A 27,788-nucleotide genomic window follows, 5' to 3' on the forward strand; every position below is an offset into this window, starting at 1 on the left:
AACCCAGCCATTAAAGCTTCAGGCCTTACAAGGTTTGACTCCATTATGCAACCTCAATATTTGCTGATCGGCAGGACTGATATCGCTCCCCCTTGTACAAAAAACTATGCAGCTTTTTCATAGCGCTCAGCAGCCATCACTCATGGTACCCCCTTCTTGATACCAACAGCTCCTATTGCACAATGGGCCTGATTCATTTCACTGTATCGCTGAAATCCAACACAGAGCTAACCAAGAGAAACTTACACAGTGTAGACACAACTAAACCACTATAGTAGTTTGATAGTGACTCAAGGTTCAAGTGATACGATGATGTGGGGGAAGGGAGTAAGGAATGAAGGAAAAGGAGAAAAAAAAAGAAGGCAGACACTTTCAGGAAGATATGGAAATACAAGTGACAGACAATCAGGCAGAACACAAGAAATCTGGAAACTTATTCAAAAAGCCAGGAAAATTCATGTTATGCTTTGCTTGCAATTACAGGGACGTGAGCTGGAGAGGACTTAACACAGGGCGTCAAATGTCTGGGTTTTGTGATCTAGTTTTGATCTACTGTGCTCCACAATATGCTTTCCTCTATCCTTTCGCAAGAGGGCACATCTCTTGACGGCTTTGTTTGCATTTGCGCCTTTGTGCCTGCATGCCTCGCTGTGTGTGTGTGTGTTTAGGCCTGCCAACTTTTCATAGCTGATGAATGTGTCATGTTTTTTATTGCACTTTGCCCGAGATTAACTGTTCACCTTTTACGGGTGGAAAGGAGGTGGTATTGTCATCCAGCCAGAGAAGGAGGAGTGGTCGATGGACAAGAGAGGAGCGTAGAGGGAGGGACACGAGGAAAAGGAGTGGCTTTGAGCTGAGTCGTCCTCTCTCACTGGAGTAAAATCTTATCCCAGTCAAGACTGAACAGGAGGTAGATTACAGAAACAGACCAGAAGTGAAAGAAAGGAAAGAAAGGAAAGAAGACACTGACTGACTTTAAAAAGGTATGTACTAGGAAGGACTTTAGATAGAGAAGGATTCTTAGTGCTTTCAAAGTGATAATGCGAAGTTGTAAGACTGGCCATATACTGTAGGTTTATAAAGTGAAAGTGGGTTAGCTTATTTGAATGACATGAAAACATTTTTTACACAACCATCTATTCAACCCAATTAACTTTAATTCTTAACCAGATGCAGTGATTTGTATTTTTTTTTACTATGAAAATGTTCATTTTATACATCACTGCTTTGTTTTAAATTTGATTATTATTAATATTATATAGAGCACAATTTATACACAAGGCAAGTCAATGCAGTGGGTTGAACTCAAATGTGTACTTTGATGTGTTTTCTTCCAGTTTACTCGCCTTTCCTGACGTGCTGGTGTAGCCTCAGTCATGGCCACTGCAGTCCCCCCCAAAAAGATGGTGTCTTCAGTCTTCATCACTCTGGCACCTCCGCATCGAGGGACAGTGACCCAGCAGCAGCAGCCCACCCTCCAAGCTCACAGCTCCCCAGTCAGAGACAACCAGCAAACGGCAGTCCGGATCAGTCCTGCCAACACAATACCTACAGCAGTGCAAAAGAAAGGCAGCGTTTCAACAAATGGAGTCAGAGCAAAAAGCAAAGATGAAAGTCCAGCGGGTTTGTCTATAAAAGCTTCAGCCCCTTCTAGAGTTCAGCCTGGATCAACTCCAGCAAAACCTTGCGAGAGCATACCACCAGCAGGTACAGTAAACAAATGGAAAAGTCTAAGGCGCATAGAGTTGCCTTGTGTACGAAATGCACAATTGAATGTTTTTACCTGTCAAAGGACAATGGATGAAATTTAGCTATTGTGCAAACTCTGGTCAATTTCAGTGATGCTTCTTTCTTGGTGGCACGTTGCAATTTATGTGTACTGTCAAATTTCAATTCAAGATTCCCCTTTCCTTGTTAAATTAAGGAAAAATAAATGAATAAATACAATCACTTTGTGCATCTCCCCAAGCAGATACCCTCCCCTGTCCTCCATTGCCTTTACTACCATCCATGGGAACAGCCCCCTTTGAAGAAATGCCCTTTCTACCCCCACCCCCAGCCCCGGAGACCCCAGAGTACCCTTTGACCTCAGTCCAGCAGCCGTTTTACAGCAGAGAGGTATGCAGACCACTTACAAGCCACACCCCAATCTCCGACCCATGGAGTCGTATTGTTTGTTTTTGTCTGTCTTTGTGTATTGATTGTTCTGAATTGAAAAGCAAAGGCCAGAATAGCTAGATATGTTTCTCTACTTGAGCACAGGAAACAGTAGGCATGAGAATTAAGCGTAATGGAAACAATAACACAACTGTATCAGCCACAGTCGATAGTACATTTTTACTCAAGTCAGTAGCGAACTACCCGAATGCTGGTGGATTACTGTTTTGGTTCTTCAAAATTCTTATCTTACGAGACACTTTATTTCTGTTTCCAGGTGAAAACAAGCACACCATCTAGTGGGTTAAATAAAAACTTGACAGAGGAACAGATCCCCAAAACAAATCCAGACACAAGCGAAGCCAGTAAAGGTAAAATGGCCTATATTTTTGTACCACCCAGGTTTGACAATGCACAGGTTATTACAGCCTTTGGTGATGTTAAATTGTTGTTTACAGATGTGTGTGGCTTCTGTCGAAAGTATGTAAATCTAAGCGAACCTGCCATAGAGGCTTTGAACAGGACTTACCATGAGGCCTGCTTCCAGTGCAGATCATGTCACATCCCGCTTGCATCTAAGCAATACTACAACAAAGCGGGAATCCCTCTGTGTGAAGATTGCTACCAGGTACAGGATGTTATGAAAACTACAAGGCAAAAGGGAACAATGGCAATGTTACTGCATGATGAAATAGCACACACAATTGTGGACAATTTTAGAGCAAAGCATCATTCAGCGTGCACTAACAAGACTAATAATTTCCTGCTCGTCTCAGGCAAGTCTGGAGCTCTGCTGGGCATGTGGAGAGGTTATCAAATATCAAGTGATGCGTGCGCTTGAAAGGGCATATCATCCCGAATGCTTTACATGTACGACATGTAAACAGCAGATTGGAGAACAGCGGTTTGCACAAGGAGAAGTTGGGGAGGTTTACTGCCTGCCAGACTACTATAGGTATAGAAAGCACACCACTTCTATTGTATTAAAGTCCAGTGGTTCTCAACTGGTGCGTTGGGACCCGAAAGTGAGTCGCAGGACTATTTTGAATGGGTTGACTGTTAACTCAACTGTTTTAATGGTCTGAGTCATGATCAACTCTTCAATCAATGAGACTGTGAATGCATACTGTGTTTTAATATTAAATTATTAAAAAAGGGCCGCACAAATATATTTTTAGTTGGGTCACAGCTTGATAGGCTTAAGGTGGGCCCTTAAGCTACGCCGATTGAGAACCACTGCTATGGACTATTAAAAACATGAATGTAATTATGTGCATTTTGTGAATCTTACACCGTTTGCGAAGGAAATATGCTCCAAAGTGTAACGCATGTAGCCAGCTGATCATTCCAAAAGAAGATGGCACTGACAGCTTCACAGTTGAATGCCTGGGACACTCGTACCATGAGGACTGCTACAGGTGTGAGGTAAAGGAGACACACAAGCTGTGCAAATTACAAAAAACAAAAACAAAAAACTGCAACTGTTAAATTCTTTCAGACGTGTTTTACTCACCTGACTCCTGAACCCAGTGAGCGTGGCTGCTATCCTCTGGACGGGAAGCTTCTGTGTAAACCCTGCCATCTCTCTCTGGTCTCTGCGCAGCACGAACAGTAAAGGGCCACAGTGACAGAGAAGGAGCCCTGGACATTCTATTAAAACAGCTGTATATATATAAATCTGTTCCTGATTATCAATATTAAGTAATATACACCAATATTAGACATATTCTTCAACAGTGCATATATAGTGTGATGCTTCAAGATGTAAAATCACACAGAATTGCCACTTTGAGCAACCAGTAAGTGCCAGAACTAAATTGAATAAACTTGATACAACTTTGGAGAAAATACATCATGCTATAACAATAATCTGAGGTTTAAAGTGTTAAAATAAAGTTAAAATTGATATAAATCTGCTATTACTCAGTCAACAAAATGACAATATACTAATATTTATGTTAAAAATATATCAAAAAATTCACCTTGTTTCAGGTGACAACTGGGGTAATGCACTTACAGCTGAGTGAAGCTGTCCCCCCATTACACCCAAATCTATATAGAAAACTATGTACATCGTTGTGCTACGTTTGTGCTATTTTGGGCCAAAACAAGAAGAAGACCTTTATTTGTATAGCGCCTTTCACAGACATGGTCACAAAGCGCTTTACATGAGACAATTTTACATTCACTCCATACTCGGTGGTGGTAAGCTACGTGCAGTGGGAACCAGATGTTTACATACACTTTATAAAAAGACACATTTGCATTTTTTTCTCACTGTCTGACATGAAGCCAGAATTAACTTTATTTTTTTTAATTTTTAGGTCAATTAGAATTTTTTTTTTTTTTTTTTTTTCCATCCAGGTAACATAAATGCTTCAAAAATTAAATATATCAACTAGACTTTTTTTTTTTTCAATTTGTTGTTGTATCAACTAAGACGTTCCAACAGTCATCCAACAGTCATCATCAGTTAGGTCTTTGAGACACTTATATACACAGCTGTAGGTGATGACCCAATAAGCCACATGTGTCAGTCTGTGTTGCCAGATTAGATGGTAAACCTCCCTTTACAATCCCTCTTTAGTCTAAGGGGGAAAAGATGGTAACTCTCAAACTTCTGAGGTATTGTCTTTAGCACTGCACTATAAGTAGTAGACAAATTGTGCCTTAGCACCCCCCCCCCCCCCCCCCCCCACAGATCAGTATCTGATGTTTGATTCCCACCACCCCTTAGAACAAAAACTGGGGGTAATTTGCACATTACAACAACAAGCAGACGCGATCCCCACACAAGCCGAAGGGAGACTAAAGGAACATATTTGAAACGCTGTGGTTACCCATGGGCCTTCACCAAAACCAAAAGTCAACAACTCAAAACTAAGGATAGGAAACAGAAACCGGACAATAAAATGGTTATCCCATATGTTTCCGGGGTGTCAGAAAACTTTAAAAGGGTCCTCTCGAAGCATCGAATCCCTGTATATTTTAAGCCTATGTCCACGCTCCGACAGCGGTTGGTTAATTCTAAAGACAGCACTCCAAAACGCCTCCGCAGAAATGTTGTGTATGCAGTCCAGTTCAGTGAGGAGTGTAGAGACTTGTACATAGGGGAGACCAAGCAGCCTATACACAAGTGCATGTATCAACATCGACGCCCGAGGTCCTCTGGACAGGACTCTGCAATGTTTTTACATCAGCAGAAACATCAGCACAGCTTTCAAGACCAGGATGTCCATATACTGGACAGGAAGGAGAGGTGGTTTGAGAGGGGCGTAAAGGAGGCCATCTATGTTAAAGTGGAGAAGCCCTCTCTGAACAGGGGGCGTGGGATAAGGCTCTACTACTTATAGTGCTGTGCTAAAGACAATACTTCAGAAGTTTGAGAGTTAACATATTTTCCCCTTAAACTAAAGGGGGATTGCCTTTAAGGGAGGTGACGATGTCATGACCTTGGAAGCACAAGTCTGGTTCATCCTTGGGTGCAATTTCAAGATACTTGAAGGTATCGCAGGAACATTGGCTCAAACAATGATGGAAATGACCAGTCATCATACAGATCACAAAGAAGGAGGGTTCTGTGTCTCAGAGATAAACGTGCTGTGTCTGAAATGTGAATATCAAGAACAAATGCAAAAGACCTAGTAAAGATGCTGAACCTGGTAAGAGTGTGTCATTATCCAGACTGAAACAAGTCCTGTATCGACATGGACTGAGAGGGAACTCTGCCAGGAAGAAGTTCTTACTCCAAAAGAAACATCAAAAAGCCAGTTTGGAGTATGAAAACAAAAAAGGGTAAAGACTTTAATTTTTTGAGACATATCCTGTGGTCTGACGGGGGAAAAAAAGAATTTTGGGGCCATAATGACCATCGTCACATTTGGAGGAAAAAGGGGAAATCTTGCAAGCCTAAGAACACCATCCCAACTGTGAAATATGGGGATGGCAGCATCATGCTGTGGGGTTGTTTTGCTGCGGGAGGGACTGGTGCACTTCACAAAATAGATGACATCATGAAGAAAGAACAATATGTGGAAATACTGGAGCAACGTCTCAAGACATCAGCCAGGAAGTTAAAGCTTGGGCACAGATGGGTCTTCCAAATGGACAATGACCCAAAGCATATGGCCAATACTGGTTACAAAGTGGCTTAAGGATAACAAGGTCAATGTTTTGAGGTGACCATCACAATGTCCTGATCTCAATCCAATTGAAAATGTATGAGCAGAGCTGAAAAGGCATGTGCACGCAACGTGGCCTAGAAAATTTGGCTAATTTACACCAGTTCTGTTTGGAGGAATGGACCAACATTCCTGCCAACTATTGTGAGAAGCTTGGGGAAGGAAATCCAGAACATATGCTACCAAATATTAATGAAATGTAAACTTTTGGTTTGGTAAAAGATAATATAAAACCAGGTAGAAAATTCTATCTCTCATTCCTCTGGTATTTAGCAAATACAAATATGTTTTAAAATTCTAAGTGACCTAAAAAAAAAAACGTCAGTGAAAAAAAAAAAATGCAAATGTGTCTCTTTAAAAAGTGTATGTAGGCATATGGTTCCCGCTGCAGACAGACAGAAGCTGCAAACATCTGCGCCAACAGTCCCTCTGACTACCATCATTCACTCACGCACACACATCATTCAGCCTGGCCTACTGTACATGTTTTTAGTGGTAGGGGAAATACCCAGAGGAAATCAAACCCGGGACCTTCTTGCTGAGAAGCAAGAGCGCTAACTGCTGTGCTACCGTGCCCCCATTAAAAACAATAGTTTTATTGTTTTTGAGATATTGATGAACATTCTTTGCATGCAGTGTGTGTGTTTTCTTTATTTATCCTTTATTTATCCAGGACAAAACTCATTAAGATTTAAAAAAAAAAAATTCAAGAGTGTCTGGCCAAGATGTGTTGTGCTCTTAGCTACTGCTCAGTGGAGCACCTGCATAGACGCCTCCAGGCTCTAAAGTTTGTAATATTTCAAAAAACTGAACCAGACCAAACAGAAATCTTTACAGCACAAAACAGCACAGATGTAGAGGAAGCGGGAGACACCTTTTGTACCCGTTTTGGAGCTTTATAACGAGCAGGGTGACCTCAGATCTGACCAATAAAACAATCATTAATATCTCAAAAACGATAACAGCACAAACGAAGATTTTTGCAGCACAACGATTGACATATTTTTTATTTAAGTTTGAGTATGATGGGGGGCCAGGTTCACGCTAATGTCTCTTTGCACTATCACCTCGGGAGCGCGCGGCGCGCCCCCCAAATCATCGGGAGCAGCGTGGGTGCGCGCTCACGCACTCTGACGGAGGACGCAGCAGCTAAAGCTAATCGACAGCAAACAAGCAGGCCCACAGCGTTCATTTTGTTCAGGCGGACCTCCACCGGCGGCAGCAGGGATTAAAACGAACGAGATCATATGTGTAGGAAGGGGGAAACCATAACACATGATGGTTCGGGAAACCAGACACCTATGGGTGGGCAATTTACCCGAACACGTCCGAGAAGAGAAGATCGTGGAGCATTTTAAACGGTATGTTACGCAAGAGAAGTCCTGCGTTCGTTACCCAGCGCGCGCTAGGTGCAGTTCCAGTAGCCGTGGAAGTGGCTAAGCTAACAAGCTAGCATCATCATTTCGACATTAAAATCAGCGCGATTTCAAGTCCTAGTGGTGTTGAACTGTGATGCAATGTTTTAAATTACTTCTTTTATGTGCGTTTTTTAATAGAATAACTGAACAAATGTTCCCCACTCGTTGCAACTAGGAAGAGATGGTGAGCTAGTATTAGCAGCCAAGCTACCACCTAACGAACCAACCATTTTGTGGGAAGTCAAGACGGTGTCATGATCAGTACAAGCCAAAGGGGCACTAACAGTTGCAGATGAAAATTACGCAAAGTTGATTTTCTTATTCTGCTCATAAGATGCACTAAAACAAAAATACACGCAATTCGTTGTTGCTAAAGGGACAAGCACAGATTAAAATAATATTGTCCTGTTTACTTCACGCAAGTTCGTCTGCTGCTTGACATCGGTTACGGTCACTTTTTGATAAGTAGTGTTCACTTCGCAGAATTCTCGTGCTTTTTTCCATTGTTAAGCATGTACCTATATTTCTGAAGTTAAACATTAAAATAGCTTAAATCGTAAACGTGCCGTCTCGTGTTCACGGAGGTCATTTATAGCAGTGTAATGTTATATGTGGTCATCACTTAGACGTAACTCAAAGGCCACATGAGACTTGACTCGTCGTCAAACAACAAATAGCTGAATTGTGCATAGACTTTGCACAAGCAATTAAAACAACGTGTATTTCACTTATTTTCATGCAGCAATTATCCACATGAGTTGTATCTGAAACATTAGTTACTTTTTACCACAGTTTAAGGAGGTTGATAACAATAATTATAAACATTTTGTTGATATGCTGTTTGGTAATCTTTTCTTTTTGTGTATATTGTAATGCACCTACAGGTATGGACGTGTGGAAAGTGTTAAAGTCCTGCGAAAGCGGGGATCAGAGGGGGGTGTTGCAGCCTTTGTGGATTTTGTGGATATCAAAAGTGCCCAGAAGGCTCACAATGCTGTCAATAAGATGGGAGACAGGGACCTTCGGACAGACTACAATGAACCTGGCTCGGTACCCAGTGCTGTACGGGGTCTGGAAGATGGCTCACCTTCAAGCAGTCGAGATGTTACAGGATTCTCTAGGGGGACAGTGGGTCCTGTGTTTGGGCCACCAGTGTCCCTTCACACCAGAGAGGGGCGTTATGAACGGAGAATAGATGGGTAAGTGGACCTGGTCTCCCCTTTAAAGACTGGGGAATTTAAGTATCAGATATGTTTAAATCTGGGTTGTTTCAAAAGTAATATAGGAATTATTCCACTTTTCATCATTGCTGACTCACCTTGCCCATGGGATCTATGTAATTAACTACACATTATCATTTCATGAGGTATCTATAATCTGGATGTTGTATCTCTGAGGAATATACTGGTGAGTTTTGGAGCCTACATTGTGGGAATATATACCTTGGGGAATTTGGATTCTATGCATTTTTGCCAAAAATGGAATCTACCTGTACCACTTTGATTTCATTTTTTTTTTAAACATGGAATTACTCAAAACGGAAGTAAAATTCCAATTTTTGATGCCACTTTTTCACAGAAAAGGTTTTTTTTTTTTTTTTTTTTAACCCATTTTTTGTTCTGTTATAACAAAGATCTCATGTGGAAGTACTTTTAACATTTTTGAATCAGTGGATATGACCCAGTCTGGATTTAAACTCTGTGGAGAGGCTGACACCAGCTGCGACAGCTGATCAGCACATCCTGCTCTGCTCGTCTCAGGCTGGAGTTGCTGTAGATACGGTTTCCAGAAGAACTGAGCTTCAGAGTCAAGAACAGAAACAAGAGTTGCGTGATGTTTTGGCCTGACGACCATGAAGACCTGAAGACCAATGTTTGGATGTACCCTCCTGGATGTATTCATTATATTGCCACATGTTGGATGTACTGTCACAGATGCTAGTGTGGATAGCTGTAGCCCTCAGCCATGTGGATTACTAAACTGAACAAGTATAAGGAGGATGTAGCTGCACCAAGTAGACGAGACTCAGGAAATATATAAGGAACACATGAAGGAAATCTGCAGAGAAATTATGACCTGCAGCCCTAATTAAAGGATTAATGGATTAATTCTAAAGCACTGACTCGGATTTTATTTTTGTAACATTTTATGATAATCTGCCATATTATACTGTCAAGACTATAGCAACTACTGGAATACTTTTTCATTTTTCTAATTTTTGAGAAAACCAAAGCTGAACTGGTCAAGTTGGATGTATTTTCCATTCTGGGTCAACCAAGTTATCCAAGTCAAGTCATCGGCCGTGTTATTTTTTATTTATATAAATCTATGAACATTTTTTTTAGAGACCAAATCCCCTGAAATCCATCAGTTCTATACTTTTTGTGCCCTTTTTCCCTAAGTAGCCTAATTGGATTCTACCTCTACTGTTTGCTGGCCTGAGTTGGAGATAACGTGCCATATGACTCAAGAAATTTTGACAAATTAAATCAATTGAACTTTTTCCCCTTCGGTTTTTCTTAAGGGCTGTCACATTTTGACCACCTAGATTTTATTTGGAATAGTTTCAGTAACTCCTTTCTAAAAGGTTGGTATTGCTCTGCCCTCTGCCTTTCTATTCTATAAACGTCTATCAAGCTGTGTTTAGTCTTTAGTCCTTAGATGAAATAGAAAATGTGCATCATTTAAAAAAATAATGTTTGTGCTATAAGCCTTTCGTTTATAGAGATAAACACATTTCTTAGTTCATCAGATAGTTTTGACTCATTTCACCTAAATACAGCATTCACATTGATGTTTTCGGTGATGTATTTGTATAACACAACTTGTGTATTTTAGCCTGTGTGATTGGGGGAGTTTCTAGCCCAAAGAAGACTGGATGTAGTCATGTTTTCAGCATCTTTTTCATGGCATGTTAAACCGAAATGGACTTAGAATAAGACGTTATGTATTCTCACTAAACATATTTTATCAACCCGATGTCCACTCCAGAGCAGTTCTTTTATTGTCAAGTTGAGTATCTGAGACCTAAAGTAATCTTAAAACTAACTTGAGCAAAAACAACAAAAACGTACTTGGAATGAACAGCGGTGAATAATTTGACTAACATACTTTCTAATTAACTATGATCTTCTCTGCTTTGTTTTTTTTCCTACAGCAGCTCAGAAAGTAGAGATCGCGCTTATGATCACAGCCAATATGGACATCATGAACGCAGCAGCAGCACTTTTGATCGGCAGCGGCACTACAATGCGGACTATTACCGTGATCGCTCTATGTTTGCTGCTGCTGGCTCTGGGAGCAGTGCTATCAGTGGGACTTTTGAAGCGTCTGACCCACATTTTGAGGCTAGACTTAGAGACCCCTTTACATTGACTACTGCCTCACGTCGTGATCTCTACAGAGATGACAGAGGGCGACGTGTTGACAGGACGTATCATCATCGGCGAAGTAGATCTTCTCATTCCTCACAGTCAAGGCACCCTTCTCCTCAACGGACCACGGGACAAACGCCTAAATCTTCTCATTCCCCTAAAAGAGCTCCCTTGTCTCCTGGAAGAGGCCCAAGATCTCGGACACAAAGTAGATCTTCAAGTTCAGACTCTGTTAGCAGTAGTAGCAGCACAGGAAGTGGCAGGTTGGATGAATTGCATTTTATTTAAATTGTTAAATGCAAATATATGAAATAAGTCAACAATTTTAAGTTTCTGTTTCCATTTTAGTGAATCAAATAGTAGCTCAAGTGATGGGTCTCGGGCTCGTTCAGTTCAGTCATCAGCTACACATGCTCCTGCTCCTCCAGCTTCGGTCATTCTTGACACAGATGAGCCACGCAGGAGCTTTGGCATAAAAGTTCAGAATTTGCCTGTCAGGTCAACAGGCAAGTTTACACACTTGAACTACTTTAACTGATGATAAATTAATTACTCTTGCTTTTTTTTTAATATATACAAAAAGATGCATTTTTATGTATAATTTCAGAGCCTTGTCAATAACACGATTTTTATTTGCAGATACCAGTCTAAAAGATGGGCTTTTCCATGAATTTAAGAAGCACGGTAAAGTGACCTCTGTGCAGATACATGGAGCGTCTGAGGAGCGCTATGGTTTGGTTTTCTTTAGACAGCAAGAAGATCAAGAGAAAGCCCTCAATGTCTCAAAGGGGAAACTTTTCTTTGGCATGCTTATTGAAGTCACTGCCTGGAATGGACCTGGTATGTGCTGACCATTTTTTGCTATAAGCAATAAACTTTTTATCAATGTCTGTAAAATAATAATGCCTAATAATTCTTTCACCAGAAACAGAGAGTGAGAATGAATTTAGACCTTTAGATGGCCGCATTGATGAGTTTCATCCAAAAGCCACAAGGACGTTGTTTATAGGAAACCTTGAAAAAACCACAAGTTACCAACAACTTCTTGATGTTTTTCAACGTTTTGGGGAAATTGTGGTATGTTAGTTTTATGTTTTATGCTAGTCTAGTAGTATGTCTAGTCCCTCTCTTCTATATATTTAACTTTTCAATTAATTTTATTTTGCAGGATATTGACATAAAGAAAGTAAATGGTGTCCCACAGTATGCCTTTGTGCAATATTCTGATATTGCAAGTGTTTGCAAAGCTATTAAGAAGATGGATGGAGAATATCTGGGAAGCAATCGATTAAAGGTATACATATAGATAGTAAACATTTTTTACTACAATTTAAATCAGTGGTGTTCTAAATCCTCTAAATTTGATGCTTTATGTTTTTCCTTTTCAGCTTGGTTTTGGCAAAAGCATGCCCACTACATGTGTTTGGCTTGATGGTTTGGCATCTAACATAACAGAGCAATACCTCACAAGGCATTTTTGCCGCTATGGACATGTAGTCAAGGTGCACTACGTGTATTGTATGTTATTGTATAATGTGTGGTCTTTTTGTTGCTCTTGTTTAATTTATTGTGGCTTTCTTAGGTTGTGCTTGACCGATTAAAGGGAATGGCACTCATCTTGTATAACAACACAGACTTTGCTCAGGCAGCTGTACGGGAGACCAAAGGTTGGAAACTTGGGGGCAACAAAATAAAGGTACTTGGGTTGGCAAATGTGATGATTGAACTTGTATATTATTGTTGTTTGGCATATTATTCTTAGTAATGTCTTGTATTTGCATTTTTGTAGGTGGATTTTGCAAGCCAAGAGAGTCAACTTGCCTTTTATCGCTCAATGCAGACATCTGGTCAGGACATTAGGGAGTTTTATGATCTACAACTTGAAAGAAGGTAAATTGTTTGAATGATCAGCGTGTGCACTGTAGATTATAAATGATATCTATAAAGCACTTGATATTAAGTGTATATTTTTTTCTTGCTTTACAGAGAGGAGCGTAGACCCCAATATGAATTTCCAGAAAGAGCTTATTATGAAAATCTACGTACCCCTGGTCTTTATCCAGAAGAAGCCAGGAGAGAGTACGCTGCAAGGAGAGAGCGTTTTCCTGAACTGGAACATTACCAGGGTGATCACTTTGACCCACGATACCATGAAGACCCTAGAGAGTATAGAGATTTCAGAGATCCATTTGAACAGGACATTCGTAAATATACATATATTCAAAGGGAGCGTGAAAGAGAGCGAGAACGCTTTGAGGCAGACCGTACCAGATGGAGCCCCTCTCATCCACGACGGCCTATAACTCCCACAGTATCACCTTCACCATCTGAGCGTGATCGTGCTCCCAGAGATGCAGAGCGACGCGTGTACAGCCAGTCCTCCGAGAGAAGTGGAAGTGTGAGCTCGATGTCTCCTCCTCATTTTGACAAACCTGATAAAGCCCTTGATCCTGGGTCCAAAAATGACAAGACTGAAAAGACTGCCCCAACTGATCGTGTGTCAAGTGGTGAGAAAACAAAACGGACCAAAAGGAAGGATAAAACGGACAAAAGCGAAAAGGTAAAACCAAGGAAAGCCAAGACACTGTCACCGGCTTCTCAAATACCTGAAGTAGATATTGAACAAGGTTTTGAAGGAGGGCCTGGCCGTAGCAAGGGCTCGGATCAAGATGGCCATGAGAGGCAGAAGTACAAAGGAGATGTTGAAAATCATGAAGCTGGTAAAAATGAACCTACAGAAGTTAGCAAAGAAGATCATTTAGAAATTGATGGAAAAACAAGACTTAAAAAGCAACTTAAATCTGAAGTGGGAAGTGATGGTAAAGACTCAAATGTGGAATCTGAGCGTTTAGCTGCAAGAAAGAGACGCTTTGCTGAACCCAGCGGAAAGATCATGCGTCCAAAGAAGAGCAAGGTTGAAGAAGAGGAAGCTACTGACGTAGCTGCGAGTGCCGCATATCAAAAAGAGATGGAGACCCATAAAGATTCACAACGAAGAGATTCAAGACCCAAAACTGATAAAACTCAAAAAGATGGCCAGGAGGATCATAAGGGGCATAAAGAGAAGACCGATCTGTCTTCTGACTTGCAAGACTCAAAACGGCACACATTGTCTCGCAGGTTTTCTCATGATGGCAGCCTGGAACTAGCAAATATAAGAGAAGAACTGCATGGACCAGTTAAATTTAGTGGGCCATCATCTGATATTGACAAAAGTGCTAAAAGCAAGGATGACCATGTTGACATTGACCTTTCTCAAAGTTACCGAAAGCAAATGGAGCAAAATCGAAGGTTACAGCAGCAACGTGAATCAGACAAACTGGAGAAACCAGAAAGTCCTCGCGAAAGTAAAAGTGATGAGATGGAGGACCGCAGTCTTGTGCATGAAGTCGGTAAACCGCCAGAAGACGTTACAGACAATTTCCCTTCTCACAAATTTAAACGGTTAGACCAGTTCGACACCGAAACAGGGGTCAAACGTGAGCGTGTGTACAGGAGCTTTAGGCATAAAACTGAAGATCCTGATTGGAATAGTGGATTGTCTCCTGGGCATTTGCATCATATAGAAAATAACTTTGTGAGTCCTTCAAGGAAAGAGATTAGCAGAAATGATGACAAAATGTCTGAGATGGAACGTCTAAAAAAGACTCATGATAATCAAATGAAACCCACTACTCCAATTCTTAGTGTGGAAGAAGAGCAGCAAAAGAGATGGGAGAACAGAGTTAAACAAGACTTTCTGCCAGATCCAAATTTTTCAAGAAGTAAAGGCTTTCATAATCGCAAGCGACTGGAATATGGTGTTTGGCACGACTTGGAGCCAGGAGAGGTTAGATCTGACTCAGAAGAAGACAGAGAAGGCAAAACGCATTCTCCTGTCCCTTCCACATCTATGAATTTTTCAGAAAGGCTGCGTGGTGAAAGGTTTTTAGACCCCAAGCTGGCTCAACTTGAAAAGAATAAATTTTACTCTTTTGCACACGACCGGACCATCACTCCTGATACAAAAGCTCTGCTGGAGCGTGCCAAATCTTTATCCAGAGAGGACAATTGGTCATTTTTGGATTATGATCCCCACTTGGCAAGTTTCCGGGACAGAAAAGATACTGTTAAAGTGGAGTCTGCTCCCAAACCAATAAAGCCCCTTTCTTGGTACAGGAGGTACAAGACCAGAAGTGGATCTGAAGACAAACTTGATGACCGAAAGGAAGAGCCTAAATCAGAGGAACAAGAACGAAAGGAGCTATTTGCTTCTCGCTTTTTTCACAGTGCCGTCTTTGAGCTGGACTCAAGACGACTTCAGCACCTGGAACGCAAGCATGAGGAGCCTGATAACAATCCAAGTCTACCTGGTCAACAAGATGGGATGGACAGTGAAGCTGACACGGGGCCTGTCATACTCTTTCACAGCCGCTTTTTGGAGCTTACAAAACAGCAGCAGAAAAACAAAACCCAACTGGAATCAAAAGTAGAACCTGCATCTACTGAGGAAAATAAGGTGCAAGCTGCAACAAGTAACGAGCCACAAGCACCACCAGAATCGCCATCACCACAAGTGACAGAATCTGTTAAAGAACCTGAAGTGAAACCCATCAGTCCTGTTGAAGAGCCTGCTCCCGAACCCCAGCTCTCACCAGCAGCTGCCCCACATCCTGAAGTCAAGACCATTTCTCAAGTAGAAGTTAGGACTCAGCCAACAATTTCCACACTAGAGCAGTGTGAGTGTTCAGTGAAGGAAGAGTTAAAGGAAGAAACTAAAGTGAATGAATTGCATCATATACTACCAGAGGTATCTCCTCAATCTGAACCTGCTCCCGAACAGAAATTCCCTCTAGAAAAGCCTCCTCTTTCACCAGGTGAGGGGCGGTCACAAATAAATGAACATATAAAGTCTGAGGACAGTGACACAAAATATTGTACTTCTCAAGTTGAAATCATTGTTGCTGCTGAGATCAAGCCAGAAGTAGTACCTGAAGTGCCAGAAGCCAAAATTTTCATTGTAGCAAGCCCAAAACAGGAAAGTGAAATGGACATCCAGTCTCCAAACAAAGCTGATGTGGAGCCTGAAGAAGAGAAACTTCAGGTAATTGCAGAACAGATGCCATTACAAAATGAAATGCATGATGAGTTAGTATTGCCTCAGAAGGAAAATAAGCAAAAAGAAATTAAAAGTAAAAAATGTGTGCCACCTCCAGCCCCGGTTGATTCTTGTCCAGTTGTGTCACCGTCTAGCTCAGATAAACAAGCCACACGCAAAAGTGAGAGAATTGATAAAGAAAAGACAAAGCGTGGGTCTTCTCCAAGAGGTGAAGCAAAGTCCACAGCCAAATCGCCTGTTCATGGCTCAGATCCTGACGGCCCTGTGGGAAGGAGGAGTCGTAGAAAAGTCAAATCTGTTTATGCCACGCCAGTTGAAGATGAGGCACCAATTCGTTCTGGCAAAGACGTACCAGAGTTGCCTCGAGCAGGCCGAAAACGAGGTACAGACAAAGAAACTGTGCAGCATCCTTTGGAACAAGAGCAGCCTGCCCCGGCACCTCCACCTGGAGGTAAAAGAGGACGACCTCCCAAAAAACCGAAACTAAATGATGAAAATACATCTGTAAAGGCTGAAAAACCAAAAGCAGAGACAAAAGACACAGACTCCAATGAATCAGAAAGTGGTGAACAAACTCAAAGAGTGTCCAAGGGCCGACACTCCCCCCATGGCACCAAATCCATGTTGTCTGGATATGGTTCAGGAAGGAAAGGGGAAAAGGCTGAAATGGCTGATGATCAAGAAATGGACATTGCAGGTGAAGATGCTGCACAAGATTCATTAAAATCAAGTAAAGATCAAACAAAATCTTACTACAAGAAAGAGGAGAAAGACAAAGAGCAAAAGGAGGCATTGAAGGAATCTCCAACTGAGCAAATGTATGACAGCAAACCTAATGACAAAGAGGTGGAACCCAGTGAGGAAAAACACAGCACAGACAAAGAGAGGTCTGGCAGAGGAAAAACTAAATTGCCAAATGTTCCCAAATCCCCTGTTCTCAAGAATCTAAAGATTAGACTCAACGTCACAGAGGTGAAAGATCTACTTCAGTTGGGAGAAGATGAACTTGCAAGTCAAGAGGACTCTTCAAAAAAGGTTAGATCTGCAGATGAAGTTGCAAAGGCAGCCAGCTCTGTAAAGGTTGTCTCCTCAAGTGAAGAAAAAGAAAATGTAGAAACGGATAAAAAAGAACCTCTTGAAGCGGCTAAAATACAGGAATTGGAGCAAGCTGTTGAGAACATTGCCAAACTTACAGAACCGACTTTTCCAAAAGTGCTAACGCCCTCAGAAATTAAAGGTGACCCTGATCCAGAAGAAGAAAAACCTATACCAGCAAATGAGACTGAACTTATGGCAGCTATTGATTCAATTACAGGTGAGGACACACCATTGTCACAACCAACTCCAGTAAGTGCCGAAGGAGGCTCAGAACCCGAAGTCCAAGACAATGTTCAATCTGCAAAAGAGGAGGACGCTGAAGCAGACTCATCTAATACACAAGAGGAAATTTACCATCCCTCTACACCCAAAAAGGGCACCAAGGGAAGACCAAAGACACCTAAACGCCCTAAGGGGCAAAAGCAGACACGAAAAGATTTTAAGGAAGAAGGCACAAAAGAGGAGTTATCTTCAACAGCAGAAAGCCCTGCCCCCACTGTGAAGGTAATTTCGGAAAAAACTTCACCTGCAATTGCAGCTGTCATTACCCCTACTTCATGGACTCCAATACCTGAGCCTACAGTGGTCAAATCATTGGATGTGAAAGTAGAATTGGAGACACCATCGGAAGATCTTGATCCCCCTCTTAAACATGTGTATCCTCAGCCCAGAAGTCCAGTTCGCTCTAAACCTCAGCAGGTTTCATCAGAATCTGTTGCAACCTCCCCAACATATGCAGGTCGGACTAATATTAGACCACCTCAAGCTCACAGACTGTCGGTTCCTTCACCAGATTGGCTCCAGCCTAAGGATTCAAGTGTCTCCTCTTTGCCTGCCATTTCAATACAGACAAAGGATTCCTCGCTACCCCATGAAGCTGAGAAAATGGAAGCTGAACCTACACATAGTGACCTCAGAAAGATTTTGATGCAACCCAAACATATGCCCTTGGTTAGCAATTTGACTCCCACAACACCAGTTTCCCTGAGAGAACAAAACTCGGCTGACAGCCATCCACTCACCACTATGCCAAATAAGTCGCCTCTTCCTGAAAACAGATTGACAGTGCATCCAGTTCCAGCTCATCCAGTTCCTCCCATTGTTCGACCACCAGCATCGTTACCATCCACAGAAACAAAGACGGTAATCTCAGTCATTGCATCCACTGCAACCTCTGTCATCAGCCGGGTCTGCAACCCTCCTGAGCATGAAGACAAAATGACTAATGCTGTAAATCCATGTTTGGACATGACTTTGCCCAAACCAGTTTATAGACAAAGCAAAGAAGATTCTGGTCCATACCACGGCCAGTCCGGGGATGATGTGGTCAGTGCCCGCTTCATTATTGACAGTCCTGCTCCGACTTCCGGGTCCTGTCCTGGTCTTCGAGTTAATACATCTGAAGGTGTGGTTCTGTTGAGCCACTCTATGCAGAAGCTGGAGGGACGGCAGCGGATTAGTGCAAAGATAAGTCAGATCCCTCAAGCAACAGCGGGGGATATGGAATCTCAGCAACTCGTATCAATGCCTCAGATGAAGCAGGACATTTATGGTCACCCACAGTCTGGACTCCCAAAGGGTCCCCCTCAAGCAGATCATGGGCATCCTGGGAAGTCACAATCAATGAAGCATGAAGTCTCAAATATGGAAAAGATGGAGGCTGCATACCAGTCCGGACCTCAGGGTGTAGTCAAGCGCCTTCCACAAGGAGTAGGGAATCAGCAAGTAATGGGTTACCATCAAGATTACTTATCAATGAAGCATTCAAAGAAAATGGACAGTGCTGACCCTCATAGTTCAGATGCATTGAAACCATCCTGGACATCTGCCATCAGTCCTGCTATAAGCCCTCACTTGCCATCTCCCCCTGGAAACCATGTAAGCTTTGTAACAGGGTCTGACAGAGCTCCACCACACCTTCCGGGGGTAAAACAGGAGCCTCGATCCCCACGAAAATCTGGTCCATTTGCTAAGGTGTCCTCGCCCATTGGTTCTTCTTCACCAAAGGGCATCCCAGTCATGTTACCAACTAACCTTACCTCCATGCAACCATTTATGACTGGAGTACATCATCCAGAGCAATCAGTTATCATGCCCACTCACCCGGGTGCTTTGGGACGCATGTCCCCTCATCGAGTGAACCAGCCGATTCCAGTGGGACATCTTGTCCAGGGAGATGTAAGAGTGAACACTCCCCCACTCTCTGTCATGAGTTATGGGATGCATGGAGACCCTCTTGCTTCCCCTTGGTCTGCAGCAATGCAGCCTCGGCCCACTTCACCTCAGACTGTGAGCAGAGACAAAGTTTTAAAGGTGAACTCTGGCGCTTTAAGGAGCCACGAGGCTGAGCAGGAAGAAGCCAGGCGCTTCCACCAGGTGGCGCCTCGACAGTCCGGCACATCACTAAAACCAGAGTCCATGCAACCTGACCCTCGGGCGCCAATGCGTAGTGCTGTTGAACAGTACATGGGGCAAAGAGACATGCGCCTCCTTATGCATCAACAGGGAGAGCGTCCTGTCTCTGACCCCCATACTGCACTTCTTCAGGAGCCCATCCCCCCATCCTCAACACCCTCTACTTTACCTCTGTCCATGTCCCCAAGACAAGCGCATCTTTTGTCAAAAGGCGTCTCTGAAAAGGAGCTCACAAAGCAACTTGAAGCTAAGAGACCACTCTCCCCTCTTCTAAAAGATGGCATGATGGCAATCAGACAGTCAGCATCAACCATAGGATCTCCACAGAGAGTTCCAATGATGCCAGGCTCCAGTAGCAACTTCCCGGAATACCCTGGCCTGTATCCCAACCCCAGAGGCTTGCCCCCACCTATGCCAGAGGCACCCCCTGTTGGACTCCCGCAGCCACATGTCCCGCCAACCATGATGGTGAGTACAAGTACATGGATCATTTAAATTAAAGCTGGTAGCATCATGTTGTATGCAGTATTTTGACACTTTATTTGCTTTGCAGGGGACTGAGCTCCAGGCAAAACCTGAGAGTAAGATTTCCCAGCCCATGGTACAGTTACTCAATGTAAGACACATTTATACTTATTTATATAGTTCAGCCCTTTGTTGAGAGGTTGTTCTTAATGAATTCCGTTTATGCATTGAAACAGAAATACCCAATTGTGTGGCAAGGCCTTCTAGCTTTGAAAAACGACACAGCAGCAGTCCAGTTGCATTTTGTCTGTGGAAACAAGGCTTTGGCCCATCGCTCACTGCCATTGCAAGAAGGAGGCGCTCTGCTCCGGATCGTCCAGAGAATGAGACTCGAGGCATCACAACTAGAGAGTGTGGCCAGAAGGATGACGGTATGTGTGAGTGTGTTTTCATTTGCAAAACCGTATATTTTATTTAACTCTAACGTTGTTTTTCTCTGAAGGGGGATACTGATTTCTGTCTTCTTCTGGCTCTACCGTGTGGACGAGATCAAGAGGATGTCCTTAGCCAGACCCAAGCCTTAAAGGCCGCATTCATCAACTACTTGCAGTCAAAACTGGCTGCTGGTATTATTAATATTCCTAACCCAGGCTCTAATCAGGTGAGATGACTTGTTCCACCATACTGACTGGAATTCTTCCATTTATTGTATGTTAATTTTATTTTGTTTTCCTTCGTAGCCTGCTTATGTCCTACAGATTTTCCCTCCATGTGAGTTTTCGGAAAGCCACCTATCGCAGCTAGCCCCTGATCTTCTGAACAGGATCTCCTCCATTTCACCACACCTCATGATTGTCATCACCTCTGTGTAACCTTCCCTTTCTGGGAACTGTCCCGGAAATGGGCATTCTCACCGATGAGCCTCAGGACACCAGAGGAATACCACATTATTTTTTGTTGCAGGACATTTCCTACCAACAAGTCTGCCTTTTCATCATCAGTCCCTCTTCACGTGTCACTCCTGTCTGGTAATTTTGTCCCCCTCAATGAACTCAGGGATGGACCGAACCAGAATCAGTCTTATTTGACCATGACTCTGCTGTACGTCTATTTATTGGATTTTTTTTTAATGTTTGGAGATACTCTGAAGAAAAAAAATCAGGATGATTGAAGACTTCTGGGTGGCCTTTTCAATATTCCCTTTTATGATTATCAAACAATTTTCTTTTAAATGGAAGATCAGATAAGCTGTTATTGTGTTGGAAAGGACATTTCAAAACATGATTTTTAAATGATTATGTACATACGTATCACCCATACTTGTTTTATTTAAATTTAGGTTTTGCCTAAAACCACCCTGGACCATATTGACAGCTTGTTATCTTCACCAGCTCAGCATCATGTCTCACTACTGACACTTGCCTTTCATTCAACATTTTTCGTCATATTTGGGAGTTTTTTTGAGTACTGGACATGTAAATATTTTAAATATTTAAACTGTGGCAGTGGACAGTTTGACAAACTTGAACTCTGGAGCAAACCAGAACAGTGTGAAATGTAGATGGATATTGATGATTTTTGGGTGTAAATATTGTAACACAAGAAGGTTAGCACACTCTCCAGTGGAGTCTGCTGATGGCACTTCATATTTTGTAACTGAAATAAAAATTCAGAAACTTGTTTAAATGAAGACAGAATCTTATTTATTTTAGAAGGATTTTATTTAATTTGATGTGTCAAATCTATATGTTATGTGACAGTTTAGGGAATTTTCTACGTGTGAAATTTTCCATGGGAATAAACAGGGAATTGACACAACTGAAGGTTGCTTCTTTACAGACATAAACTGAAGCATAAACATTTTCTCTGATAGGTATACACTGAGATGTCTAACACCAATAAAAAGTCTAAAATAAAATTCCGATGTCTGAGGAGCACCAGGGTTTGAAGAGGACTGTTTGAGGACGTGTGTGGTCAATACAAAGAAGAGCTTTTAGAAATTCATTATTGTAATGCAGTACTTTATTACAAGTCTATAGTTTAGGTATGTTCGTTTTGTTTAATGCAGCTCTGTGTCGGACACAGGCCCTGCCTCACCACGTATAACCTTCGTAACGTTCATTGTGTCATTGTATACAGTAAGTGATACTGGATTGATAACCGTTCGTCATGATCAGGGGCGAACTGGCCATATGTCTGTTCTGGAAGAGCACAGAAGGGCCACTGGCTCTAGGGCCACCAGTCAACCGAGCTTTACCCAAATCTAAAAGCTAAAAAGAAAAGCATCAAAATAGCGAGAAAAAGAGGATGAAAAGTCAACAAAAACATGAGAAAAACAGTGACAAAAAAAACTACAAAAACGTGAGAAAAACACAACAAAAAATGATTAAAAAAACAACAAAAATATGACAAAAATGTGGCGACGTGACGAAAAGTTTCCATCACTTTTGTAGGTCTTAGCTTTCAAATGAGGCGTTACATTGTTGATCTCCAGTCGAGAAGCTTTTAGATTTGGGTAAAGCCCAATATAAAAAAAACATGAATCTAAAAGGAATTCCGTGGAGTATGGTGTGCCACAAGGTTCAATTTTGGGACCATTATTATTTATTATTTATATTAATGATTTTGCTTCTGTTTCTGCGACCACCTTTCCCGTTCTTTTTGCTGATGATACCAGTCAAAAAAATAATAATAAAAGCCAAACTGGGGAAAATGCACTAAATGTGTTAAGGCGGGTGGTAAAAGGTTTTAACATAAGTATTTATGGAAGTGCACATTTACGCTAATTTGGGCCAGGCTAGTCAGAGCCCAGGGCTGTTTTTCTGTCCCAGTCCGCCCCTGGTCATGATCTTACAGACAAGAGAAGTTAACAGTGTGATAAAATCATAACACTGTTTGTCCCACCTATTATTAGAAATAGTATTAAGCATAATGTAGGTTTAGGAAAGTTTTGTTATGGGTTGTCTTGACGATATGGTCCTCACTCTTGCATGATTCAGGGGTGTGACATCACTCTAGTCAAATGCATGTTTTATGGTTCAAAAATGTTTGAGTAGGTAATAGTTTCCCAGTTGTTTATTGAACATAAAATAGCAAAAATGTCACGCCGTTTTTCTTCTTTTTCTCTCCGGAAAATGTCCGGAAATTCATCGGGAATTTGCCGCCCCTTTGCAAACTTGTGACATTTGGCTTCTTCAGATTAAAACAATTTGGATTCCTGAGTTGTGTAGGACAGAGTAAAACTGGTCATATAGAAAATGTCAAAGAGAATGCTTTGCAAATGAAAATTATTTCATTTAAGCATTGTGCAAGTAGATTCACATGCAATAATGGGAGGATTAAATGTGCTGTAGATCTGTAGTAGCATACAAGAATTCGATATGAGATCTCCATAATATACTTGTTTGTTCATAAAAATTAAGATCTGCAAATGTTAAAACAAGATCTACAGTTTTATGTGAGAGAAAGTTGAGTAAAAATTTCCAAAAACATTAGGCTTCTGACAAAACATCTATCCTTGAAATATTGATTGATTGCACATCATTTTGCTGTTTGATGGGGTTAATTAATTTGTCAAATCCACTGCACATCCGAACAAAGCCATCCTTTGCTCTTCGTACTGGGAGATGTTCCTCTTCATGATGTCCATACAGGGGCCCAGCAAACGCTCAAACGCCTGGATGTCGATGACTGAAACAAGAATAGAGCCAAGAAGAATTATTCCAGCACTGTTCAAATACAGAATTTGAAGAATGGAATTGAATCGAATCCACTTCTTACCTAAACATTTTGTCTCCCCGGCGGCGTACACAGATGCTGCTCTGGGCTTGTTAGTGACGAGGGCGAGTTCTCCAAAATACTGCCCCCGAGTGCATCGAGCCACTTCAACCTCAGCGCAGTCCTCTGAGTCTGTCCTTTTCTGTCGATTCACAATTCACAACGGTTAAACTACTACTAGAAATCCATTTAACTAACTGGATGCAAAATTTGACTTTACTGACAAGGCTTTTTATCATAATCTTCACTTCTCCTGATTCAACAACGTAAAAACAGTCAGCTTTGTCCCCCTGTAAGAAACAGCACAGGCTTACCTTTTCTTATATTTATTCTTTATTTATGTGCTTGAAAATACAATGGTGAAAAAGACCTCTTTGATAATGCAGTCTCCGTCTTTGAACACGCGCATCCCAAGAACATCCACGATCTTCATCCTTTCAGAAATCTGCAGAAGGAAATCACGCAGACGACATAAGAGGGACATAAATACAACAAGAAAAATGATTTTGAAACACAAACCTCCAGAGATTTGAGGAGAGGGACACACTCAATGAAAGCCTCGTACATCTTCCTCTTCTTTGCATTGTTCTTCACAATGAGCCTGTGAAATGTGGCTCGGTCCTGGAGGAGAAGCACCGTACAATTACTTACATACAAACTACAGTGACCGGTGGTGGGAAGATAGAAAATAGTCCTTCAATTCAGCCTTTGGTTTTAATCAAGCATAGATTGAAATAATAATAAACAAACACCTGCCCAAAACCAAAAGTATTTATTTTAGGTCATTGGGGAATATGGCGAGTTCTGAACAACAGCAGAGTGACTCATGAGCAACACACTTTGGATCTTGTCAATGGGTGAGTCGCGGTTAAATGGCTGTAAGCGGTGATTGGCTTTCGTCAATCTGCCCAGTGCAGCTGTGGCTACAGTAGCTGATCACCAGTGTGGGGGAATGAATACTGTAAATAAAGGGCTCTTTTCACTATAATAAAAGCACTGTATAAGATAAATCTGTTATACTGTGCCAGGGGAGGCGTGTTTTCTTGGTGGTGTGCCATTTTTTTTCCTGGCCTGAACTATGGGTGGTGCAAACTCAAGCACCAGTTTCTATTGCCATATTGCCAGAGGTCACACACTCTGATATTTCGTTGAACCACCTTTAGCTTTAATTATGGCATTTGCTGTGGCACTGTTTAGATTCTGCAGTGTCAATAGATCCAGTGTTGCATTCATTTTCACCAAGATCTCTATTGAGGATGGGATAGTGTGACCACTGTGCAAAGCCTTCTCCAGCACATTGCAAAGTTTTCCAAAGGGGTTTAGATCTGGACTCTGGTTCGTAAATCCCGGCATGGAATAACCTGGTCATTAAGGATGTTCAGGTCGTCAGTGGATCTCAGTCTTTGGGAACATAAGTGTTGCTGAACTTAGACCTGACCAACTGCAGCAACTCCAGATCAGAGCAGTGAAATCCAGACGGCTTTTCACTGATATGTATATACTTTTTACGGGAGAGATGATAATTGGGGTATTTGGTGAGTGTGTTTGGATCTCTGTTATTTCCAAAGTTATTGGGGCCAGTGCATGCTTGTACTCACCAGGGCCCACAGAGCTCCCTCCTGGGTGGCCACAATAGTAGCAGCTCGTGGAGTGTTGTACATCAGAGCCAGCTCTCCAAAACTGCCCTTGTTGTCGTACTTTCCCACGCACAAATCATGACCACCCTTTTTTACAAAGATATCAAAGACACCCCTGAAACAGAGGCAAGATTTATGTGATTATTGAGTCCAAAGCTACACTAGGGTCAGATGTATTTATACCCCCTCTTATTATGCAGAAGTTTGGCAGAAAGTCAAATTCTGAAAGATTAAATTATTTTATCTATTTGAATAAACTACCCAAACTCATACAGAGCCGGTACATTTCTATATCAGGCAATTATACTCCCAAATTACCACTTATGTCAGAAAAGAAGTAAATAGGATTTTAGTATCAGACTTCTACATGATGAAGTAGAACCACAGGTAAGACTCTCCCTGAACCCTCTGTATAATCAAAGAGCATCCTTTTTTTCTCTCACTCCTCAATCACGTAGAAGTTGTCTCCATCGTCGCCCTGGTCGATGATGTGCTCGTCTGCTTTAACCTGCACCTCAAACATGGCGTCCAAAACCTCAGAGAACTGCTCCTGGAGGACAGATGGAGGGTTGTAGTGAGTGAACAACAAGTCAGATGTGTCACAATCACTTCTCAAGTAGCTCTCTGCCGTTTTTATTAAGTAAACGTATCTCACGGTGGAAAGAAGGTTAGAGATCCTGCGTGTATGTTACAAAATGGGAAATCCTCAAACTACTACGACTTTTTGTTATAAATATATTGTATTGTTCATTTACAAAGTTCATCAATTATCACTCACTCATCAAATATGCATCTCTTTGCCCTTGATCCTCCTCCTCCCCCTCACCTGTTCCAGCGTCTTGAACAGCAGGATGTCTCTGCAGACGTCCTGAAGCCTGCGCCTCTGTTCGTCTGTTTTGGGGTGGACAACACGGGGCTCCGAGTCATCGTCCTCATCATCATCTGGGTTATATGCCTCTGCACACACTGTGACGGTAAAAGTCAATGCAGAACTGGCTGTGGTTCAGCTGGTGTGCCTGGATAAGCAACTGGGTCACTGGAGGTTGAATGTTATTGTTGTTGTTGCTGCTTCTTTCCGGTGCTTTTTTCTAAAGGATCTGGACTAAATAAGGACTAATTCTGGATTGAACAAAGCCTAAACCAAGAAGAACCCCACATTATTACATACCAAAACAGTTTTTAGGATTAGATTTTAAGATTGGAACAGATCAATATATAGCCTGGATTTGTTAATTTGTTAAACATAGGTCCCCCTCCTCCATCAGTGCCAATAATAAACAATAGTACCATAAGTTACTAACCAGACACTCTTCGGTTGTATTTTCCAGTTGTGCACTCTGCAGAGAAACAACACTGTTAGAGACTATGAACTAAAAGTAACATTGAATAATATAGTAAACCTTTAATGGTTACTCACTCTCCTCTTTTTCTTCCTCCTCCTCCTCCTCCTCCTCCTCCTCCTCCTCCTTCTTCATCTCTTTGGTCTGTTCTGTCTTGGTCTCAAAAGCCACTCCTCTCTTTGTCGATCTGAAGCTCAGTTTCTTGGCTTGCCGCTTGCTTTGTTGGTTGTTCTTATTTTGAGCCTCTAAAACGCTGGTGAAGTGCTGCACGGCAAACTCCACCAAATTGTCCGGCTGATGGCGCAGGACCTCCACAGTGAAGGCTTGGAGCAGCTCCTTCAGGCCCATTGGTATCTCTGCGTTAGTCATTGTTCCAATTCACAAATCACCAAGAATAATCCCTTCTAATGTAAAAAAAGAAAAAAAAACCTGCAAACTTGTCCGCTCAAACATCTAACATCAGATCTGCTGTGAGCATCATTGGAGCTTAGTGACGTTTGTCCCACTGTCACATTGAGCGCTTTATTGATCATTTAGTATTTGGCTCGGTCCATTGGAAACTATTGACTGGTTCTTCTCCTCACCAAAGATTAAAGGTTGTCACATGGACCGTTTCCATGAACGTGGCAAAATGAGCCTATACAATATGTTTATCTGACTCAATCATTTTGCCAGTTTTTTGCAACATATTTCAACCTTAATAAGATCTGACCCCAGGGGCGGACTGAGACTGAAAAACAGCCCTGGGCTCTGACTAGCCTGGCCCAAGTTAGCGTAAATGTGACACTTCCACAAATACATATTTTAACCTTTTACCACCCGCCTTAA

At 41.9% G+C, this 27,788-nt stretch overlaps 3 protein-coding genes across 6 annotated transcripts; 2 read left to right on the forward strand and 1 right to left on the reverse strand.

Moving 5' to 3' along the window:
- The first annotated feature begins 918 nt into the window (after positions 1-918).
- Positions 919-4,033, forward strand: fblim1 (filamin binding LIM protein 1). Its single transcript, XM_079578622.1, has 8 exons — positions 919-983; positions 1,338-1,707; positions 1,973-2,118; positions 2,435-2,528; positions 2,616-2,785; positions 2,934-3,112; positions 3,462-3,582; positions 3,656-4,033. Exons 2-8 carry the CDS (start codon positions 1,377-1,379, stop codon positions 3,770-3,772), a joined length of 1,158 nt encoding a protein of 385 aa, XP_079434748.1. The 5' UTR covers positions 919-983; positions 1,338-1,376; the 3' UTR covers positions 3,773-4,033.
- A 3,414-nt stretch (positions 4,034-7,447) lies between these two features.
- Positions 7,448-21,978, forward strand: LOC306979595 (msx2-interacting protein). Of its 4 annotated transcripts, none has more exons than XM_079578611.1 (15): positions 7,448-7,699; positions 8,641-8,955; positions 10,917-11,393; positions 11,479-11,636; positions 11,770-11,970; positions 12,056-12,207; positions 12,299-12,424; positions 12,519-12,632; positions 12,713-12,826; positions 12,920-13,020; positions 13,117-20,209; positions 20,295-20,357; positions 20,443-20,637; positions 20,709-20,867; positions 20,947-21,978. In XM_079578611.1, exons 1-15 carry the CDS (start codon positions 7,614-7,616, stop codon positions 21,076-21,078), a joined length of 9,486 nt encoding a protein of 3,161 aa, XP_079434737.1. In that variant the 5' UTR covers positions 7,448-7,613; the 3' UTR covers positions 21,079-21,978. The 4 variants fall into 4 exon arrangements, with proteins under 4 accessions (XP_079434737.1, XP_079434736.1, XP_079434738.1 ...); XM_079578610.1 differs by having other exon boundaries at positions 10,914-11,393; positions 20,947-21,977; XM_079578612.1 differs by lacking the exon at positions 7,448-7,699 and having other exon boundaries at positions 8,812-10,343; positions 10,914-11,393; positions 20,947-21,977.
- Positions 21,979-23,740: 1,762 nt separating this feature from the next.
- On the reverse strand, positions 23,741-27,588 carry prkar2ab (protein kinase, cAMP-dependent, regulatory, type II, alpha, B). Its single transcript, XM_079578642.1, has 10 exons — positions 27,038-27,588; positions 26,922-26,957; positions 26,447-26,586; positions 26,064-26,170; positions 25,582-25,735; positions 24,503-24,604; positions 24,354-24,428; positions 24,208-24,273; positions 23,987-24,125; positions 23,741-23,896 (listed from the first exon to the last, which is right to left on the reverse strand). Exons 1-10 carry the CDS (start codon positions 27,327-27,329, stop codon positions 23,772-23,774), a joined length of 1,236 nt encoding a protein of 411 aa, XP_079434768.1. The 5' UTR covers positions 27,330-27,588; the 3' UTR covers positions 23,741-23,771.
- Between the last annotated feature and the right edge of the window lie 200 nt (positions 27,589-27,788).

This window comes from Gobius niger (genome assembly GCF_951799975.1).
Source record: "Gobius niger genome assembly, chromosome: 20".
Classification (NCBI taxonomy): domain Eukaryota; kingdom Metazoa; phylum Chordata; class Actinopteri; order Gobiiformes; family Gobiidae; genus Gobius; species Gobius niger.

Coding starts and splice junctions, on each gene's coding strand:
- fblim1 (XM_079578622.1), top strand. CDS start 1,377: ATGGCCACTGCAGTCCCCCCCAAAAAGATGGTGTCTTCAGTCTTCATC. Junction 3,113..3,461: donor TGCCTGCCAGACTACTATAG/GTATAGAAAGCA, acceptor CCGTTTGCGAAG/GAAATATGCTCCAAAGTGTA. Junction 3,583..3,655: donor AGGACTGCTACAGGTGTGAG/GTAAAGGAGACA, acceptor AAATTCTTTCAG/ACGTGTTTTACTCACCTGAC.
- prkar2ab (XM_079578642.1), bottom strand. CDS start 27,329: ATGACTAACGCAGAGATACCAATGGGCCTGAAGGAGCTGCTCCAAGCC. Junction 26,171..26,446: donor TGTTCAAGACGCTGGAACAG/GTGAGGGGGAGG, acceptor TCTGTCCTCCAG/GAGCAGTTCTCTGAGGTTTT. Junction 25,736..26,063: donor AACTTCTACGTGATTGAGGA/GTGAGAGAAAAA, acceptor CCTCTGTTTCAG/GGGTGTCTTTGATATCTTTG.
- LOC306979595 (XM_079578610.1), top strand. CDS start 7,614: ATGATGGTTCGGGAAACCAGACACCTATGGGTGGGCAATTTACCCGAA. Junction 12,425..12,518: donor TGGGAAGCAATCGATTAAAG/GTATACATATAG, acceptor TTTCCTTTTCAG/CTTGGTTTTGGCAAAAGCAT. Junction 20,358..20,442: donor CCATGGTACAGTTACTCAAT/GTAAGACACATT, acceptor GCATTGAAACAG/AAATACCCAATTGTGTGGCA.